The 22,634-nt window shown below is 42.4% G+C and overlaps 1 protein-coding gene across 2 annotated transcripts in view; it reads left to right on the top strand.

The window, feature by feature from the left end:
* The window catches only part of unm_sa1614 (un-named sa1614), a 96,170-nt gene that overhangs the window by 45,935 nt on the left and 27,601 nt on the right, over positions 1-22,634 (top strand). For both annotated transcript variants that reach the window (XM_055867826.1, XM_055867824.1), the window contains 4 exons: positions 4,840-4,955; positions 11,183-11,250; positions 11,620-11,721; positions 12,032-12,272. In XM_055867826.1, the coding sequence (XP_055723801.1) occupies positions 4,840-4,955; positions 11,183-11,250; positions 11,620-11,721; positions 12,032-12,272 (527 nt within the window). The remainder of the gene's footprint in view (positions 1-4,839; positions 4,956-11,182; positions 11,251-11,619; positions 11,722-12,031; positions 12,273-22,634) is intronic.

Genomic DNA, 22,634 nt, shown 5'->3' with positions numbered 1-22,634 from the left:
GGTGGTCCAAACAGAGGATCCGCTTCGGGAAAGACGTATTCCTGGTCGTAATGTTGGTAATTTGACGTTGCTCTTATATCCAATAGTTCTTCCCGGCTGTATGTAAGACTTAAGATTTCCTGGGGCAACAGTGTAAGAAATAATACATAAAAAACAAAATACTGCGTAGTTTCCTAAGAACGCGAAGCGACCATCTCTGTCGGCACCATCTTCAAGAATGAAAGGATCCGGCGGCGAGTGGGTAATTTGCCTTTATCATCAGTCCTATTAACCAACATACAATCATTGGAAAATAAAATAGACGAACTACAAGCACATATATCTTAACAAATGGACATTAAAAACTTTAATATCTGACGTGTCACCGAGTCGTGCCTGAACGACGACATGAATAACATTCATCTGGTGTGCTATACACTGCATCGGTAGGATAGAACAGCAGCTTCTGGTAAGACAAGGGGTGGCAGTCTATGTATATTTGTAAACAACAGCTGGTGCACGATATCTAAAGAAGTCTCGAGGTTTTGCTCGCCTGAGGTAGAGTATCTCATAAGCTGCAGACCATACCATTTACCGAGAGAGTTTTCATCCATATTCTTCGTAGCTGTCTATTTACTACCACAAACCGATGCTGGCACTAACACCGCACTCAATGAGCTGTATACGGCCATAAGCAAACAGGAAAACGCTCATCCAGAGGCGGCGCTCCTAGTAGCCGGGGACTTTAATGCATAGAAACTTAAATCTGTTTTACATCATTTCTGCCAGCATGTTAAATGTGCTACCAGAGGGGGGAAAAAAATCTAGACCACCTTTACTCCACACACAGAGACGCATACAAACCTCTCCCCCTCACTCAACGAGCTGTGTAAGGCCATAAGCAAACAAGAAAATGCACATTCAGAGGGGCCGTTTCTCTACATTTTATAAAATCTGTTTTACCCTTTGTTGCTATAACTGGTAAGGCTTTCCACTAGATGTTGGAACATTGCTGCGGTGACTTGCTTCCATTCAGCCGCAAGAGCATTAGTGGCTCGCATTCGGCCAGGTCTCAGTGCTCAACCTCACTTCCAATTCATCCCAAAGGTGTTCAATGGGGTTGAGGTCAGGACCCTAATCTGGATATTTATAAGTAATCCCATTACGACTTCCGTCGAACCATCAAACAGGCAAAGCGTCAATACAGGACTAAGATTGAATCCTACTCTGCCGCACGATGGATGTGGCAGGGCTGGCAAACTATCACGGATTACAAAGGGGGACCCAGCCATGAGCTGGCTCACTTGTTTCAAGCATAGTCTCCGTGCCCCAAAACACCAAGGTATCCTCCCTAAATGACTATCGCCCCGTAGCACTCACATCTATAGCCAGGAAATGGTTTGAAAGGCTGGTCATGGCTCACATCAAAACCATCATCCCAGACACCCTGGACCCACTTCAATTTGCATAACTCCCAAACAGAACCACAGATGATGCAATCTTAATAGCACTTCACATTGCCCTCACCCACCAGGCCAAAATGAATATCTATGTAAGAATGCTGTTCATTGACTACAGCTCAGCATTCAACACCATAGTGGTTGAAGTTGGAGACTTTTATCTCCCTCAACAACTTTAAAAATCTGCTATCCGAGCAGCTAACCGATCGCTGCAGCTGTACATAGTCCATCTGTAAACTACCCACCCAATTTACCTACCTCACCCCCATACTGCTTTTATTTATTTACTTTTCTGCTCTTTTGCACACCAGTATCTCTTCTTGCACATGATCATCTGATGATTTATCACTCCAGTGTTAATCTGCTAAATTGTAATTATTCGATTTATTGCCTACCTCATGCCTTTTGCACACATTGTATATAGATTCTCTTTTTCCTACCATGTTATTGACTTGTTTATTGTTTACTCCATGTGTAACTCTGTGTTGTTGTCTGTTCACACTGCTATGCTTTATCTTGGCCAGGTCGCAGTTGCAAATGAGAACTTGTTCTCAACTAGCCTACCTGGTTAAATAAAGGTGAAATAAATAAAAAATAGTCCCCTCCAAGCTCATCACCAAGCTCAGAAACCTGGGAGTGAACACCTCCCCTGCAACTGGATCCTGGTCTCCCTTACGGGCCGCCCTCAGGGGTGTGTACTTAGTCCCCTCCTGTACTCCCTGTTTACCAACGACTGCGTGGCCATGCACGACTTCAACGCCCTCCTCAAGTTTGCTGACGATACGCCGGTGGTTGGACTGATCACCAATGACAATGAGGCAGCCTATATGGAGGAGGTCAGAGACCTGACCGTGTTGTGCCAGGCCATAACCTTGCCCTCAGCGTCAGCAAGACAGAGGAGCTGATTGTGGACTACAGGAAATGGATGGGCGAGCACGCCGCCATCCACATCAATGGGGCTGTAGTGGATTGGGTCGAGAGCTTCAAGTTCCTTGGTGTTCACATCACTAAGGAATTAACCTGGTCCACACACACCCACAGTTGTGAAGAGGGGACGACAGCGCTTCTTCCCCCCTCAGGAGGCTGAAAAGATTTGGCATGGACCGTCAGATCCTAATAAAGTTCTACAGCTGCACCATTGAGAGCATCTTGACTGGCTCCATTACCGCACCCGACTGCAAGCCACTACAGAGGGTGGTGATTGTGGCTCAGTACATCACTGGACCCCTCTATACCAGGCGGTGTCCGAGGAAAGATAAAAAATGGTAAAAGATTCCAGTCACCCAAACCATAGACTTTTCTCTCTGCTACCGCACAGCAAGCAGTACCAGTGCACCAAGTTTGGAACCAACAGGACCCTGAACAGCTTTTACCCCCAAGCCATAAGACTGCCATAGATAATCCAATGGCTACCCGGACTACCTGCATTGACCCTTTTTGAACTACTTCTCTTGCACTGACTATGCACACACACCGGACTCTATGCAAAAACTCACACATACTTAACTGACACCCCAACACACACACTACATATTTTTTTGTAAATATACACTGAACAAAAATATAAACGCAACATGTAAAGTGTTGGTCCCATGTTTCATGAGCTGAAATAAAAAATCCCAGAAATGTTCCATTGTTATTATTATTTCTTAAAAATGTTGTGTACACATTTGTTTACATCCCTGTTAGTGAGCATTTCTCCTTTGCCAAGATAATCCATTCACATGACAGGTGTGGCATATCAGGAAGCTGATTAAACTGCATGATCATTACACAGGTGCACCTTGTGCTAAGGACAATAAAAAGTCACTTTAAATTGTGCAATTTTGTCATAAAACAACCACAAACCCTAATTGTAGTAAACTAATGGACAACAATACTTAGGCGTCTACTTCCAGCTTATACGTACTATATACATTTTAAGGACAGTATATTTTATATTAGTTATCTTTTTTTTTCTTTTTTTTGTCCCAGCCTCCATCTATCTCTGAAGACCATCCAGTTATGATTTCTAGCAGCCATATAGACTACATGACCAAAAGTATGTGGATACCTACTCATCGAACATCTCATTTCAAAACCATGGGCATTAATATGGAGTTGGTCCCCCCCCCCCCCCTTTGCTATAACTGGTGTAAGGATTTCCACTAGATTTTGTAACATTGCTGCGGGGACTTGCTTCCATTCCGCCGCAAGAGCATTAGTGAGGTTGAGCACTGATGTTGGGCGATTAGGCCTGGCTCGCAGTCGGTGTTCCAATTCATCCCAAAGGTGTTCAATGGGGTTGAGGTCAGGGCCCTGTGCAGGCCAGCCAAATTCTTCCACACCGATCTCGACAAACAATTTCCGTATGGACCTCACTTTGTGCACAGGGGCATTGTCATGCTGAAACGGGAAAGGGCCTTCCCCAAACCGTTGCCACAAAGTTGGAAGCACAGAATCATCTAGAAGGTCATTGTATGCCGTAGCATTAAGATTTCCCTTCACTGGAACTTAGGGGCCTAGCCCGAACCATGAAAATCTGCCCCAGACCATTATTCCTCCTCCACCGAACTTTACAGTTGGCACTATGCATTCGGGCAGATAGCGTTCTCCTGGGGTGTCCACATACTTTTGTGTGTATATATAGTGTATTTTCAACTGTGCTGTGATGTTTCACAAAAGTTCTGAACGTTTCTATTCTCATAGTTTCTACAGATTGTAAATTAAAGATAGAATTTTTTTGTTAAGAGTATTATTATATTCTTGATCGATTTGACTGACATTTCAAATTCACCTGGCAGTGCTTCAGAGTTAAATCCAAGTAAATATTGCAATTTTTTTGCCACTTGCGACCAAAAACAAGCAACATATGTGCAGTACCAAAACAAGTGATCTAATGATTGTCTCTTCGCAGCTAAATCTGCAGAGATGGGTTGGTTGTATCCCCATATACAGTATATAACATTATATTGGTTGCAAGGAGTAAATGTCAGTTGGCATTTAGAGGTTGAGACAACAGGTGGGGAGGGAGAGGGAGTGAGTGGGTCAAAAACAGCAGGTTCGGGACCAGGTATCACGTCCGGTGAACAGGTCAGGGTTCCATAGCCGCAGGCAGAACAAGAGTCATCAGGTCAGGTAGCCAGGTAGGCATTGGCTCAGGGCGAGCGAGAGAGAAATACTTAAGTTCACACAGGACACCAGATAAGACTGGCGCATAGATTAGATGTACTGCATGTCTTCTAAGTTATGGTACCATGTCAAGGATGCTGGCCAAACATGCCGAGTAGATAGTTGTTATTCATCATGGATTTGTCAGACAGTGGCTCCTGTGTTCTTCTTAGTCAGTCTAACATGTCAAAGGTTTATATCCCAGTGTATTGTATGAGTATAACTGTGTTGTGTTTTGATTTTATTACAGCAACAATCTGGATGTCCAGACTGCCAGGGGAAACAGTGCGTTGCATTACTGTTGTCTGCACAACAGAACAGAGTGTCTTAAATTGCTTCTCCGAGCCAAGGCCAACATACATAACAGTGAGTGTTATGAGTCGTCCCTTGCTAAAGACCAGGCCTGCACCCTAGTGGTCCTCTCCTGAGATCAGAAATGCCTTCTCTATTCAATGTCTATCCATGTTCTATCTATGCTTCTCTGTGTGAGGCATAATTCACTTTGACTGTAGTCCATGTCATGCATGCATTGATGTCAATGGGACTGTGATTTTTTTTTATTTTTTTACTGTGAATTAATCTTCTCTTAATTGATCTTCTTTTTAAAAAGCCTCAAGGATTTTATTTAACATTTTAAGGTCCCTTTTAGATGAGCCCTGTATAACACAATACACATCAAAATACAATATACACGTCAAACTACACATTCATATATACAATACACGCAAAACACAATCATAAAAAACAGACATTCTTCAGTAAAAAGGTCCCCTAACAACCATCTGAAATGCCCTAGAGGCACCAATTCTTACATTTGACATTTTAGTCATTTTAGCAGACGCTCTTATCCAGAGCGACTTACAGTAGAGTGCATACATTTTTTTTGACATTTTTTTTTTTTTGACATATTACATACTGAGACAAGGATATCCCTACCGGCCAAACCCTCCCTAACCCGGACGACGCTATGCCAATTGTGCGTCGCCCCACGGACCTCCCGGTTGCGGCCGGCTGCGACAGAGCCTGGGCGCGAACCCAGCCCAGCCTGGGAGCGAACCCAGAGACTCTGGTGGCGCAGCTAGCACTGCGATGCAGTGCCCTAGACCACTGCGCCACCCGGGAGGCCAATTATTCCAATTCTTCAAATTTTAAAGTGTATTGTAGATCATTCCTCACATAAGGTGCAAGAAATTTAAAGGCTGATTTACCTCACAGGCTGACTATACCGCTCACGTCGCGTGCGCTGCAAAATACATTTAGAAATCTATATTATTCAATTATTGCACCCACACTGCTCGCACGCGCCAACGAGCGTCTCCGTTGCCAAGGGCTAAAATAGAAGTCAGTTCTATTTGTGTCGCATATCGCGCTGCAAGTCCCGCCTCTCCCATCTCCTCATTGGATTATAGAAGCAGGTACCCACGTGCCATCACCTCATTGGTTATACCCACGTGGGTGACTGAAAGACGAACGAGGTCGGTGGCGGTAATAAACCTAATTTATGAAAGTTGCCAATCGCAATATAAAGTCCAGAGAAGAAAACTAGAAACGATTTGGTTGACCGTTTTATGTGTGGATTAATTGTCGGAGTAGAGGACCTTGTGCATTTCAGGTAAAATAACAACTCATTGTTTATATCCCAGGACAAATTAGCTAGCAACAGCAAGCTATCTAAATAGGACAAATTAGCTAGCAAGTGCAAGCTAGCTAGCTAAATTGCCATAAATGTATAATGTTTTTCGACCTGTCCCCAAATTAATGTTATTGGTTGAGTTTGTTTTGATATTTTAACCTGTGTGTCATGATCGTGTTTGGTGTGGGGGGACACAATACATTTATGCAGGATAGCGCACGACCAATTTGGGTTCCGTGTCACTCTGTAGTCTCCAGAGTTAACCAACCCTGTGAACAGGTTTGATAACTTGTCATTTTAAAGTCAGAAGGTTGTGGAGCAGGGCTTTGTAATCTACGTGACTTCAGAGGTCCAACCAACCTTTTGGTAAAGAATACAGTGACGAGTAATAAAACTGTCTCCTGTGATAAAACGAAGGGCGCTATGAAAAAGTGCATCCAAGGGTTTAAGTAGAGGCAGCTGCACTTTGATAAATAGTATCACCATAATCAAGAACAGGTAGAAAGGTTGACTGCACAATCTGCTTCCTGCTGACGAGAGAGAGACCAGATCTGTTTCTATAAAAAAGAAGGCCCACGTTAAATCTTAGTTTATTAACAAGCTGTTGTATGTTTTTTTTAAACGATAAATACCAAGGTATTTGTTTGCAGCAACTTGTTCGATTATTTAACCATCCGATGAGTAAAGAGAATGCAATTGAGACAATCTTAACAGAACTTGAAAACAACATGTATTTTGCCCGTATTAAGTACGAGTTTTTGAATCAGTAAGGACTTCCTGCACAACTGCAAAATCGGACTGTGGTCTTGTCACAGCCAGGTGAGCAGATGGGGCAATTACGTACATAATAGTATCAGCCGCATTTAGATTATATATATATTTTTTTACAGATTGACCAATAACATTTATATAAATAATGAAAAGATCATGTTCTAGTATCGAACCCTGCGGAACACCTTTATGTGCTTCAAGAAATTCTGACTTAACCCCATCAATCACGATGTCCTGAGTTCTGCCACTAAGATAACCATGAACATGTGTCGGAGCTCAGGCCTATCGAGGACAACTTATTTCATAAAATGTTAAACAGTATCAAAAGATTTTCAAAAGGGTTATTGAGCCCACAATGAATGGATCCAGCGAACATGGATCCAATTGGTTAGCCCTGTGGATTTCTTGTTGTCTATTGCTAGCAAAGCATCCAGGACTTTTTTTCTTCTGTAAATAGCCTAAAAGAAGCTTTGAAAAGCATTTATCTTATCATTCAGCAAGTTTTCCCTATCAAAATCCAGCCCGGTATCATTGTGAATAGACTTAGAAGTTATTTCAAAAAGAGAGCTCGCTGAAATAAAATGGTGATTAAATACATCAATGATAGCAATTTTTTGTGTCTGAATTAATGTCTTGTGACAGAGAGGAAGAAGTAGAACCCTTTAGGGATTTGACAGTTTTCCAGAATTTTGCCGGGTTCCCATTACAATCCGAAAGAGCGGTTACATAATCAGATTTAGCCTTTCTGATTTGTCTTACTCAATGATTCCTCAATTGCTTAAACGCTTGCTAGTCCAGACCTAATCCTGTGTTCCTGGCCTTGACCCAAGCATCATCTCGTTTATGAATGACTTCTGATAATTCTGGAAAGTACCATGCATTTGATCTACCTTTAACCCTTCATTATTTGAAGGGAGCATAAATATCCACAATAGCATAGAAAACATCTGCAAAAAGGCTGAGTGCTAAATCTGGTTCAGGGATAGCTGAAATACAATCCGGGTCATTAAAAAAAGATAATGTAAAAAAAATCCTGTTCACTGAAGTTTTTAAAGTTCCTCTTTGTGATGACACAAGGCTCTCTGACACAAACAACTGGTCAATGGTCACTAATATCTTGGTTGAAGAAACCAGTAGAAACATATTTCTCTGGTGTATTCGTTAAAACAAGATAAATCAGAGTTGACTTTGAAGGATCTTTAATGTTGGGCTGTGTCTGAAATTCCTTATCTATGAAATGCCCTGTCTGGAATGCCCTTAAGGCATTTGGAGATCATTCCACACGTAAGGTGCAAAAAAACTGAATGCAGATCTACCGTCAGTGGAATCGAAGGGATCTCCAGCGTTCGCCATCCCTGTGATCGGGTCTGGTGACTCGTATATCTGTAATTTAACAATGGAGTTTGGTATGGCTAAAGTTTGCACAAGATGGCCTTATAAACGAAAAGAGAGCAGTGCATTGATCTACGAGACTTGAGAGGGCCGAACCTAACAAAATGGCACTGATAGGAGACGTGAACAGGGCGACCATGTCTAAGTGTTATTTCTCACATTATCAGCTCAGAACATCCTTTGCACTATTACTTACAGCCAGAAAGAACTTTTGGAGATGAGAGCGGCTGTAACTCCCCAGAATTTCTACAAGAAATATGACTTTCCTGAATTGGACCCTTTTATTCGTACCCCCCAAGGCAATTCCACTTATCCCAGAGACTGCTCTAAGACTCTGATTCAGGAGGCGTGCATCCCATCCAACGCTTACCAGTATATTACTCGCTAATGGTCAGGCCGTGGACAATAAAGTAGACAAGCTCAAGGTGAGAATCTCCTTCGAGAGACACCAGGGACTGTAAAATACAGCCGTGGCCAAAGGTTTTGAGAATGACACAAAAAAAAATCACAACGTTTTCTGCCTCAGTGTCTTTAGATATTTTTGTCAGATGTTACTATGGAATACTGAAGTATAATTACAAGCATTTCATAAATCTCAAAGGCTTTTATTGACAATTACATGAAGTTGATGCAAAGAGTCAATATTTGCAGTGTTGACCCTTCTTTTTCAAGACCTGCAATCCGCCCTGGCATGCTGTCAATTAACTTCTGGGCCACATCCTGACTGGCAGCCCATTCTTGCATAATCAATGCTTGGAGTTAGTCCGAATTTGTGGGTTTTTGTTTGTCCACCCGCCTCTTGAGCATTGACCACAAGTTCTCAATGCGATTAAGGTCTGGGGAGTTTCCTGGCCATGGACCCAAAATATCAATGTTTTGTTCCCCCGAGCCACTTAGTTATCACTTTTGCCTTATGGCAAGGTGCTCCATCATGCTGGAAAAGGCATTGTTCATCACCAAACTGTTCCTGGATGGTTGGGAGAAGTTGCTCTCGGAGGATGTGTTGGTACCATTCTTTATTCATGGCATTCTTTATTCCTTGGCTGATAAGCAACCCCACACATGAATGGTCTTAGGATGCTTTACTGTTGGCATGACACAGGACTGATGGTAGCGCTCACCTTGTCTTCTCCGGACAAGCTTTTTTCCGGATGCCCCAAACAATCGGAAAGGGGATTAATCAGAGAAAATGACTTTACCCCAGTCCTCAGCAGTCCAATCCCTGTACCTTTTGCAGAATATCAGTTTGTCCCAGCAAGACAAAGGAGATGATCTTGGATTACAGGAAAAGGAGGGTCAATAAGGCCCCCATTAACCCGCCCCACTACAGCCCGATCGATGTTAAGATTTTCAAGTTCCTTGGTGTCCACATCACCAGCAAACTATCATGGTCCAAACACACCAAGACTTTCGTGAAGAGGGCGGAGACTGAAAAGATTTGGCATGGGTCCCCAGATCCTCAAAAGGTTCTACAGCTGCACCATCAAGAACATCCTGACCGGTTGCATCACCTCCTGGAATGGCAACTGCTCGGCATCTGAGCATAAGGCGCCACAGAGGGTAGTGCATACGACCCAATACATCACTGTGCCCAAGCTTCCTGCCATCCAGGACCTATATACTAGGCGGTGTCAGAGGAAGGCCCATAAAATTGTCAGACTCCAGTCACACAATTCATAGACTGTTCTCTCTGCAACTGTACGGCAAGTGGTACCGGAGCCCCGGATCCAAAAAGCTCCTTAACAGCTTCTACACCCAAGCCATAAGACTGATGAACAATTAATAAAATTGCCACCGGACTATTTACATTGACCCCCTGTGTATAGCCTCGTTATTGTTATGTAATCTTATTGTGTTACTTTTTATTTTATATTTTACTTTAGTTTACTTAGAAAATATTTTCTTAACTCTATTTCTTGAACTGCATTGTTGGTTAAGGGCTTGTAAGTAAGCATTTCATGGTAAGGTCTACCTGCTGTATTTGGCGCATGTGACAAATAAAATGTGATTTGATATGGATATCTCATTGGAGTGTGTTAAGTCTCTATATCCACTTTTTGTTGGATTTTCATTTTCGAGAGGTCAATTGAGATTCTTTATTTTTCTGCCTTGGGTTTCTCAATGAAGAGCAGCATCAAATCCAAAGAGCATTTATTCAAGACATGTTTTCATTTGCGCAAAAACTCTTAATAATTTTTGCCAAAAGCTGGTGCTTTGTGAATCCGTAAACACCTCTGAATGTGTTTCTAAGTCAATAGTATGTCTAGGAGCTCAATACTCATATTTTTTTGTGGATTCTGCACGTTCAGGTACTTGTGCCAGGTCATTAAACAGGGAGTGCGGTAGGAAAGTGTTTTGTGCTTATTAATCCGTAAAGGATAAAGGTTCTGCCGTATTAGCTCTGATTTCAGCAAACTAAGTCATTCTTCATTAATTCAAGTATATTCCAACAATAGTGGTAGATCCTCCTTTATGTTTAGTCAGAAATTGTGAGCGGCGTCAGGCCAGATAGACTGTCAAAATGCCAATAAATAGGTAAGCGTTCAGGTGGGCCTTAAGCAAACAAAAGAAAGGAGGGGTGCTCAACAACAACTGACAAAAATCTCGAGAATGGTTTACCAAGAAAAACTTCTAAAAGGACTAATTTGAGATAAAAAGGAGTTGTAATGTATTTCATTGTTGTTTTGTGCCACATGAAAATGAAGGCTTCATATATTGTGGCTCTGCCTACAAGTGGTTGTTGTGCCAGCCATTAATGCTTGATGATGATCCAGCTGTGCTCTTCGTTGTTTCTCAGAGAATGCGGTGGGCGAGACTGGGCTGGATATTGCTAGCAGATTAAAGAACACGCACTGTGAGGAGCTGGTGAGTCCACCCTGACTACAGCTGACTCACAGCTACACTGTTCAAGGACTAGGCGCTTTAAGTCATTTACTAAACCAATTCACTCGTTATTCATAGCACCTCCTTATCAATATATATTTTTTCTCCTTAGTCTGTGGACACCAAAGGAATCTTGATTTATTTTGTATTGATAGATTGATTTCCATAGCTTAGACAAAAAAAATTGTAAATTGCTTAGTGCAGAGGCAGTGACGGTTCCAGTCCAAGTTCATGCTATCCTCAATGTGATATATATATATTTATATATGGAAGGCAGTGGCTGCGTTTCTATATAGTATGATACATGATGATTGGCACGCGGCAATTCTCCTGTTGTGTGTTGTGTATCAGATCAACCAGTCCCAGAGTAACCAGTTCAACATGCACGTGGAATACGAGTGGCAACTGCGTCAGGATGATCTGTACGAGAGTGATGATGACCTGGATGACAAGGTCAGCAATATTATGGTCATGTTCATTTGGGGTCAAATGGAGGAAAAAACTGAGTAAAACAGGGAGGAGCTATTTGGTAAATTAACACTTTTTTGGGGTATTAAATGTTTTTAAATGTATGTTTTCAGTTGCATGCCCTAATCAATACGACCGAGTCCTTCACAACTCTATGTTGTCTGCTGCGATCCTGATTCTGAGGCGGTAGTTAGTCAGAAAGATTATTTGTAGCAGTCTATTATTACTGTCTGTTATGACTGCTGAGTATATAGAGCGAGACCGAGAGTGTTTTGTTTGTTTGTTACTTACTTAGACAGGTCCAGTACAGAAGGGCCGCTCTTCTCGGCCCTTCAATCTGTACCAGACCCACACCAGCTCCTCCACCCTGGACCGAGGAGGAGGTGGACTCTTCAGTGTGGGTCGCAGGCTAGCACTGGCCCACAATCAGAAGCGGGAGGTGTACGCTAGTCCATGCCCTCACACGCGCAGCTTGGACAGCCCCCCGCCCGCTCCACTCTTCTCACCTGCCCCGTCTCTCCCTTCTAGGGTCAAAGGTGAGTCCCACGCCGTCTTCTCTTCTTCAACCCAGACTGTAGTTTTCTAGGATTTAGAACCGGACTATATCTATCCCATATTAATAATTATGTATGCATTTATCTCTCTGATGAGATAAATGCATAAATAGAGCTGGAATGGCTTTCGACGAACTCTGACTGCTTTCCCAGTTTATTCTACCTGTTTGCCTTTTACCAGGGTGGGTGTGAACCGTGTTTACTCAACCTTCACCAGGGTGTGTCAGAACTGTGTTGTCTCAACCTTTAAGTACAGTTGAAGTCGGATGTTTACATACACCTTAGCCAAATACATTTTAAACTCAGTTTTTCTCAATTCCTGACATTTCATCCTAGTAAAAATTCCCTGTCTTAGGTCAGTTAGGATCACCACTTTATTTTAAGAATGTGAAATGTCAGAATAATAGTAGAAAATTATTTTTCAGCTTTCCCAGTGGGTCAGAAGTTTGCATATACACTCAACCAGTTTTTGGTAGCATGGCCTTTAAATTGTTTAACTTGGGTCAAATGTTTCAGACAGACTTCCACAAGCTTTTTCCCACAAGGATTGAGGTCAGGGCTTTGTGATGGCCACTCCAATACCTTGACTTTGTTTTCCTTAAACCATTTTGCCACAACTTTGGAAGTATTCTCCGGTCATTGTCCATTTGGAAGATCCATTTGCGACCAAGCTTTAACTTCCTGACTGATGTCTTGAGATGTTCCTTCAATATATCCACATCATTTTCTGCCTCATGATGCCATTTATTTTGTGAAGTGTACCAGTCCCTCTTGCAGCAAAGCACCCCACAACATAATGTTACCACCCCTGTGCTTCACGGTTGGAATGGTGTTCTTCGGCTTGCAAGCCACCCGTTTTTCCTCCAAACATAACGATGGTCATTATGGCCAAACAGTTCAATTTTTGCTTCATCAGACCAGAGGACATTTCTCCAAAAAGTACGATCTTTGTCCCCATGTGCAGTTGCAAACCGTAGTCTGGCTTTTATATGGCGGTTTTGGAGCAGTGGCTTCTTCCTTGCTGAGTGGCCTTTCAGGTTATGTCGATATAAGACTCGTTTTTACTGTGGATATAGGTACATTTGTACCTGTTTCCTTCAGCATCTTCACAAGATCCTTTGCTGTTGTTCTGGGATTGATTTGCACTTTTCGCACCAACGTACGTTCATCTCTAGGAGACAGAACGCGTCTCCTTCCTGAGCGGTATGACGGCTGCGTGATCCCATGGTGTTTGTACAGATGAACGTGGTACCTTCAGGCGTTTGGAAATTGCTCCCAAGGATGAACCAGACTTGTGGAGGTCAACAATTATTTTCTGAGGTCTTGGCTGATTTCTTTTGATTTTCCCAAGATGTCAAGCAAAGAGGCACTGAGTTTGAAGGTAGGCCTTGAAATACATCCACAGGTACACCTCCAATTGACTCAAATAGATGTGATTTTCTGGATTGTTTTAAATTACAGACCCTTACATGTAGTAGGAAAACCTGCAAAATCGGCAGTGTATCAAATACTTGTTCTCCCCACTGTATATGAGCGTAACCACGTGACAAATAAAATAACTCGATCACTTTTTTGATGTTTGCCGTCTACTGTATTCTCTCTTATGAGTAATGTAAGATATGTAAATATTATTAAAGTGGCATTGTTTAAAGTGACTAGTGATCCATTTATTAAAGTGGCCAGTGATTGGGTCTCAGTGTAGGTAGCAGCCTCTGAGTTAGTGATTGCTGTTTAGCAGTCTGATGGCCTTGAGATAGAAGCTGATTTTCAGTCTCTCAGTCCCAGCTTTGATACACCTGTACTGACCTCGCCTTCCGGGTGGTAGCGGTGTAAACAGCAAGTGGATCGGGTTGTTGTTGTCCTTGATGATCTTTTTGGCCTTCCTGTGACATCGGGTGCTGTAGGTGGCATGGAGGGCAGGTAGTTTGGCCCCGGGTGATACGTTGTGCAGACCGCACCACCCTCTGGAGAGCCTTGTGGTTGAGTGCGGTGCAGTTGCCGTACCAGGCTGTGATACAGCCCGACAGGATACTCTCAATTGTGCATCTGTAAAGGTTTTGGCTGACAAACCAAATTTCTTCAGCCTCCTGTCGTTGAAGAGGCGCTGTTGCACCTTCTTCACCACACTGTCTGTGTGGATGGACCATTTCAGTTTGTCTGTGATGTGTACGCTGAGGAACTTTAAAACTTTCCACCTCCTCCACCGCAGTCCCTTCAATGTGGATAGGGGGGTGCTCCCTCTGCTGTTTCCTGAAGTCCACGATCATCTCCTTTGTTTTGTTGACGTTGAGTGAGAGGTTGTTTTCCTGACACCACACTCCGAGAGCCCTCACCACCTCCCTGTAGGCTGTCCCGTCGTTGTTGGTAATCAAACCCACTACTGTTGTGTCGTCTGCAAACGTGAGGATTGAGTTGGAGGCGTGCATGGCCACACAGTCATGGGTGAACAGGGAGTACAGGAGGTGGCTGAGCACGCATCCTTGTGGATGTCGGTACAAGAACTGTTTGTCGGGAGTTTCATGAAATGGGTTTCAATGGCAAAGCAGCCGCACAGGAGTCGCTGGAGCGCGATGAGACAAGGATATCCCTACCGGCCGAACCCTCCCTAACCCGGACGACGCTAGGCCAATTGTGTGTCGCCCCACAGACCCCCCCGGTCGCGGCCGGTTGCGACAGAGCCTGGGCGCGAACCCAGAGACTCTTGTGGCGCAGCTAGCACTTCTTGCCTTTGACGAAATGATTTTGTTGGCACTCCAATATGTTCCATAAACATCACAAATGGTCCTTTTGTTCGATTAATTCCGTTGATATATATCCAAAATGTCCATTTATTTGGACCGTTTCATCCAGAAAAACACAGCTTCCAACTATCGCCACTTCTCTACAAAATATATCAAAAGTTACATGTAAACTTTACCAAAACATTTCAAACTAATTTTGTAATACAACGTTAGGTATTTTTAAATGTTAATAATCGATCAATTTGAAGACGGGATGATCTGTGTCCAATACAAAAGAAAACAAACTGACGCAACTTTTTTTCGTAACGTGGCTCTCTCAAAGAATTTACTTAATGTGACCCTCATTTACGATAGCCCTACTTCTTTAGTACACAAAGGAATAACCTCAACCAATTTCCAAGGACTGGTGACATCCAGTGGAAGCTGTAGATACTGCAACTAAGTCCATTAGAAATCTGGAGTCTCTAAAAAAACTAATTGAAAAGACAGTGACATCAAAAAAATACAAATTCTGAATGGTTTGTCCTCAGGGTTTTGCCTGCTACATAAGTTCTGTTATTCTCACAGATATGATTCAAACTGTTTTAGAAACTTCAGAGTGTTTTCTATCCAAATCTACTAATAATATGCATATCTTATATTCTGGGGATGAGTAGCAGGCAGTTGAATTTTTGCATGCTATTTTTCCGAAAGTGAAAATGCTGGCCCCTGCCCACAAGAAGTTAATGCCCATGATTTTGGAATGAGATGTTCGACGAGCAGGTCATGTAGTGTACACCTGTATGCAGATGGCACTGCTGTGTATGCTATTGCCCCCACGGGTGACCAGGCTTTCTCGGAGCTTGAGTTGTTTATTTTTATTTTTACAGGGACAGTGCACATTAATCAACATTTCAGTAAAAGTGCTGGTTTTAGCCAGCCGGCTAATTTTCAACTACAGTCCCTGGGCAGGTTATTAAAAACAATTAAAATACAGACAATCAATGAGCAGTAAGCACACGCAGAGCAACATAGGACAAGCAAGACATAGCATGCAGACAGAGCAACATAGCACAAAAAGCAACAAGACAAAATCCATAAAAGCAACAAAGTGTTTCCACACCTCACAAGCTACAAAGACAACATGGAAAGCGGCAATACACAGCTCGGGATTATGTTCACAAATCTGATTGACCTTTAGCCATGTCTTCATGTTTTTTGTGAAAGTGTGATAGGTGGTGCAGTGTATTCCAGACATGGGAAGCTCTAACAGAGAAAGCAGATTGACTTAAGGTGCTTTTCCTTAAGGGAACTATACAGTCACCTCTCATGGCAGACCTTGTGGATCTGCTGCCATATGTTTGGGTTTTCTGTTTAATGATTTAATGAGCCAGGCCATTTTTGATCTTGAATACAAGACATGCGGCGGTGTATTGCACAAGATTTTCGCAACTCAGGAGTTGATGATGGCTATTGGCCTTCCTATCAAGCACTTTGAGAGCCTGTTTGTAGACCGACTGAATGGGTTTTAATGTTGTACAGCAAGCTTGCGCCCAACTAGTCAAGCAGTATGTTAAGTGGGGGAGTATCATAGATTTGAAGTACAGTTTTGCTACCTCTGTAGTCAAACAATTTCGTAAAAATCGGAAATTAGCCAGGTTGAATTTTGTTATTTGAATTACCTTTTCACATGCTTTTTAAAAGAGAGGTTGGAATCAAGTATGATGCCAAGGTACTTAAAATCGGATACCACCTGGAGCTTCTCCCCTGACACATAGACATCTGGCTCAGTAGCATCTGCTGCCCTCTTTGTGAAGAACATGCAGATATTTTGTTTCACATTGAGATGTGCAGCTTGTTGTTTGCTCTTTGCATGCACATATATCACTGTATCATCTGCATACATTTGAAATTCAGACGAGGGACAGACAGAAGGCAGATCATTAATGTACAGGCTGAACAGGAGGGACCCCAGTATTAACCCTTGGGGCACACTTACATCATAGCTAAGAGTGGGCGACAGCTCCATTCTCACTGACACACTGAGTTCTGCCTTCAAGGTCTGATTTCATCCATCTCAAGGCATCGGGGAAAAGTTGACCTTGAACAATTTTGTGATGAGAACCTCATCACAAAACCTTTTTTATCAACATGTGTTTTTTGTCAGAAAGGCCTTCTGGAACATGTGAACTTTCATGTGCCCCAATAACAGACTTGTATGCCATCTGTAAATACAAATAAAAAGCCTAGTAGGTTTAGCCACGGAAAAAGGCAGGAACCTTCCTGCTAGCCATGATTGGACGAGATAATGGTTGGGATAGACATACCAAGAGATTAGTTTTAATTGGTCTTCCATTAAGCACACTTCTGTCAATAACATAAGCTCCTTAGTTTGTGTAGGTTATCCTTTCTAACACATTTATTTTGAAAGATAACACAACTGCATACGTGTTGCTAATGCTCTCCACTTTCTGGACTACTGAGTTTTGAAATCAGTGGAAGAGAGTCTAGCTAGTTGCGTTTTCAGATATACATTTCTCATTTGGTCAAAGTCCTTTTCATTGTAAGTTGAACCGTGCTGTTAGTTAGCTAGCTAGCTAATTTTAGCTGGCTGGCTCGCTAGCTAACATTACGTGTATGATCTGTGTAGTTATGTTATTTGTATCTCAGAGCCATTTGCATTGCTAGTTATAGCTTAATGTTACCTAGCTAGCTAAGATTGAACCTAGCTAGTTGGTTAGCTTTATCTACAAGCAGATTCATGCAGGGTAGTAACGTTATGAGTTGGGATTATGGTTAATTGTTTAGCTAGTTATCTACATGTCTAAACAAAATACTCCACTATGCAAGTAACCATTTCACTGTACCGTTTACACCTTCTGTATCCTTTGCATGTGACAAATAAACTTTGATTTTATTTGATAGTGTGTGTGTGTTAGGTTCTAAATAAACAAGAGTAAAAGTTATGGACGACTAGTAAAGCTAAAACCAAGTTTATTCACCCACTGGGTCAAACAGCTGAAAAAGACAGACATGTTTACGCAAGTACATATATTTATACCCTCTACTGGGCGGAGTTAACTCCTTACACATCTAGACAGCCAATACATCTCTGTTACTAGGCAGTAACTTTAGTGGTTCCTCTCATTGGTGTAGTCATGGCCCTGCCTCCTATGTGTGTATGTCATAGGACTGTTCCTCTTTACTTCATCTGACCTGACCTCTGCCCACATTCCTCACTCCTCCCTAACTCACGGCTGTCCTACCTTATCAGTTACCTGAAACCAGGCTGTGGCCCTTCTCCTTTCCGTAGGATACCTGAGATTTAACAATAACATGTTCTTCCTGCACTCCCTTTTCTCACGCAGTAGATTTCCATACCCTCAGTTCTAATATGGTAACATAAATAAGGATATTTCAAGTTTCAAGTTTAGAAGTTAAGAACCAACAGTCCCCCCTTTTTAACAGTAACTTCATACTGTTACATAAACTTGGAAATCACTTATATGAACAAAAAATTTAACGTTAACAAAATAATAAAACATGATTGACATTCACAACTGATTTGTATAAACTCAGCAAAAAAAGAAACATCCCTTTTTCAGGACCCTGTCTTTCAAAGATAATTTGAAAAAATCCAAATAACTTCACAGATCTTCATTGTAAAGGGTTTAAACACGGTTTCCCATGCTTGTTCAATGAACCATAAACAATTAAGGAACATTAATGAACGGTTGTTAAGACACAAACCTCTTACAGGCAGGCAATTAAGGTCACAGTTATGAAAACTCAGGACACTAAAGATAACTTTCTACTGACTCGGAAAAACACCAAAAGAAAGATGCCCAGGGTCCCTGCTCATCTGTGTGAACGTGCCTTAGGCATGCTGCAAGGAGGCCTAAGACATCGCTACAGGGAGACAGGAGGGACAGCTGATCATCCTCGCAGTGGCAGACCACGTGTAACAACACCTGCACAGGATCAGTACATCCGAACATCACACCTGCGGGACAGGTACAGGATGGCAACAACAACTGCCCGTGTTACACCAGAAACGCAAAATCCCTCCATCAGTGCTCAGACTGTCCGTAATAGGCTGAGAGAGGCTGGACTGAGGGCTTGTAGGCCTGTTGTAAGGCAGGTCCTCACCAGACATCACCGGCAACAACAAACCCACTGTCGCTGGACCAGACCGTACTGGCAAAAAGTGCTCTTCACTGACGAGTCGCGGTTTTGTCTCACCAGGTGTGATGGTCGGATTTTAAGTTTATCGTCGAAGGAATGAGCGTTACACCGAGGTCTGTACTCTGGAGCGGGATCGATTTGGAGGTGGAGGGTCCGTCATGGTCTGGGGCGGTGTGTCACAGCATAATCGAACTGAGCTTGTTGTCATTGCAGGCAATCTCAACGCTGTACATTACAGGGAAGACATCCTCCTCCCTCATGTGGTACCCTTCCTGCAGGCTCATCCTGACATGACCCTCCAGCATGACAATGCCACCAGCCATACTGCTCATTCTGTGCGTGATTTCCTGAAAGACAGGAATGTCAGTGTTCTGCCATGGCCAGCAAAGAGCCCGGACCTCAATCCCAATGAAGCACGTCTGGGACCTGTTGGATCGGAGGGTGATGGCTAGGGCTGGGAACTTGCAGGTGCCTTGGTGGAAGAGTGGGGTAACATCTCACAGCAAGAACTGGTAAATCTGGTGCAGTCCATGAGGAGGAGATGCACTGCAGTACTTAATGCAGCTGGTGGTCACACCAGATACTGACTGTTACTTTTGATTTTGACCCCGCCCCCCCTTTGTTCAGGGACACATTATTCAATTTATGTTAGTCACATGTCTGTGGAACTTGTTCAGTTTATGTCTGTTGAATCTTGTTATGTTCATACAAATATTTACACAAGTGACGTTTGCTGAAAATAAACGTATTTGATAGTGAGAGGACGTTTCTTTTTTTGCTGAGTTTATTTACACTTCCGAGACTTAAGGCCTCTGATCTATAATTACACTATACACACTCTTATTTCCTTCTCTTGTCGAGCAACTGATAACATTTCAGCTCTAGCTTTTGACTTTCTCCATTGGTTCCTAAGATAGTTATAGCACAAGACTTGAAAAGCAAAACAAAACACAAAACATAACAAGTATTAATAATGCGTTAATAAGCTGTGCAGAATTATATATGCAAAGAAAAAGCAATTCCCACTCTCTCTTCGCCTGACACTATGCCTTCGGGATAATTTTCTGCTGGGTGCCAGAAAAATGAAGGCCCTAAAAAACCTCATGCTTTCACCAAGGTCTTCCCCCACTGTCAGGCCACAGGTTACAAAAGGTGTTTCCAAGCCAGGTCATGTTCACTTCGCTCCCCATCTCCTCCTTCCTCCATGGCCACCCGATGTACACGTGTGGTGGCCTTAATCAACTTTACCTCATTTTGAGGTAACTCAGCACTGTATATACGTTTCATCATCAATGCCCTCAGAATATGATATCCCAACAATGCTAGCAAGGTAACACCTGCTACTACTAACACTGCCCATGATGCATACTTCACAATCCCCCTCATTTGCGCCGTAGTCAAGCACCATGCTGTTACTTTAGCATCCATCACCACTACTACTGCTTCTTCAGTTACTGTCCCTACAGCGACTGCTGTGAGAATAGCTATTACATTGACTCTGTCTCCTGTTCCTAATCTCTGTCATAGTTGAAGTGTACCTATGATGAAAATTACAGGCCTCTCATATTTTTAAGTGGGAGAACTTGCACAATTGGTGGCTGACTAAATACTTTTTTTGCCCCACTGTATACCTGACCCAGAGTTGGCTCTGAACCACTTCTCAAATGTTTTCAATTGTATTGTAGATAAACAGGCTCCCTTTAAAAACGGAGAATTTTTCCCTTGGTTCAGTCCAGAGCTACCTGAAGTCATACACAAGACATGCTGCCTGAGCCAAAGCTAGATTCACAGACTCGGGCCCAGGCTGGCAGTCTTTCAGGTAATTGAGAAATCGGTGTGTAAAACTAGTTAATAAAGCTCAATCAGATTATTATGTTAATACACTATTTGAATGTACAGGGAACCCAGCTACATTTTGGAAAGCTGTTACGTCACAGAAGTGTTGGGTGTCTCCTCTCCCAAAGAAAATTTCAGTTCTGGCCCTATTACTGACAAAATTGACATCATGAATGCATTTAATCACAATTTTATCTCTGCAGGCTATATATTTGAATGTATTTCAAAGCCAGCCCTTGAAAATAGGAGTTTGGATGTAAATGGTGAAATTCTATTGAATGATACTGAAAATGCTGGTCATGAGTTTTCTTTTAGGAAATTCACTGATTAAGATGTCCTAGATGCCACAGCGGCTGATCATTTCGAGCCTGGTGTGCTTAAGCGAGCAGCTCCCCTTATTGCTGGCTTAGTAGCCCACCTTTTTTATTTAACATTCTTATCAGGAAGTATTCCTTAAGCATGGATATCCGCGTATGTGCTGCCACTCCTTAAATGATCTTGACAACGCCCCATTTCAAGACTACCTTGTTTAGCTAAGATTCTTGAAAACGTGGTTAATGTACAACTTTGGTTCTTTTTATCTGATAAATGTATTTTTAATATTAACCGGGGTTTAGGCCTGGGCATAGTACTACCACAGCAACCACGATAGTTTTAAAAGATCTTGTCAATGTCTTGGATGAAAAAAAGAGCTAAAAAGAGCTGTGCTGCCTTGTATATTGACCTGTCAAAGGTGTTCTGTCGATTCATTCTGTTTTACTGAAGAAGTTATCAAGAATAGGCCTGGGAAAACAGCCTGTTTATGGTTTCAGAACTATTTTAGCGACAGAACTCAGGCCATCTTGACAGATGGGGTTAAATCTTAATTTCTTGAGATTCACAAAGGTGTTCATCAGGGTTTGGTTTTGGGTCCATTATTGTTCACCTTGTATATTAATGACATAGGAAGCAGTGTTAATACTTGTAGCGTTAATCTCTATGCAGATGACACAGTGTTGTATTCCTGTGCCACCTCAGTGCAGCAGGCCATTCGTGAACTTCAATATGACTTAAGTACAAGTGTTCAATACAAGTAAAACCGAGCTCATGCTGCTCTCTAGGTCACGAAATGTTGACCCTGAGGACCTGCATATTTGCACTACAAATGGAGCCCAGAATGAGCTTGTTTCTCAATATAAGTACCTGGGTGTCTGGATTAATGACAAATTGTCCTTCATAACGCATATAGAAAATCTGACTAAGAAGCTAAGATCCAAGATAGTTTTTTTATTTCAAAATAAATCATGCCTCAGTATTGAAAATAGGAGAAAGATTGTTCAAACAACGCTTCTCCCTGTATTGGACTTTGCTGATATTGTTTACATGCATGCAGCAAACCTCTGTTTCGAAACCCGTGGACGCAGTCCTCCATTCCGCAATACGTTTTATCACAGGCGACCATTTTAGAACTCATTGTAATCTGTATACAAGTGTGGGATGGACCTCTATGTAAGATATAAATATTTTCTTTATTGACAAAGCAATCTTACAGAGACTCCCTCTATGTAACTTCATTAATTAAGTTAAGATCATAAGTTACCAAACCTGTTCTCTGAAGGGATCT

This window comes from Salvelinus fontinalis, chromosome 18 (genome assembly GCF_029448725.1).
Source record: "Salvelinus fontinalis isolate EN_2023a chromosome 18, ASM2944872v1, whole genome shotgun sequence".
Classification (NCBI taxonomy): Eukaryota; Metazoa; Chordata; class Actinopteri; order Salmoniformes; family Salmonidae; genus Salvelinus; species Salvelinus fontinalis.
The sequence above is the reverse complement of the archived record's forward strand: the minus strand, read 5'-3'. Positions and strand labels throughout refer to the sequence as shown.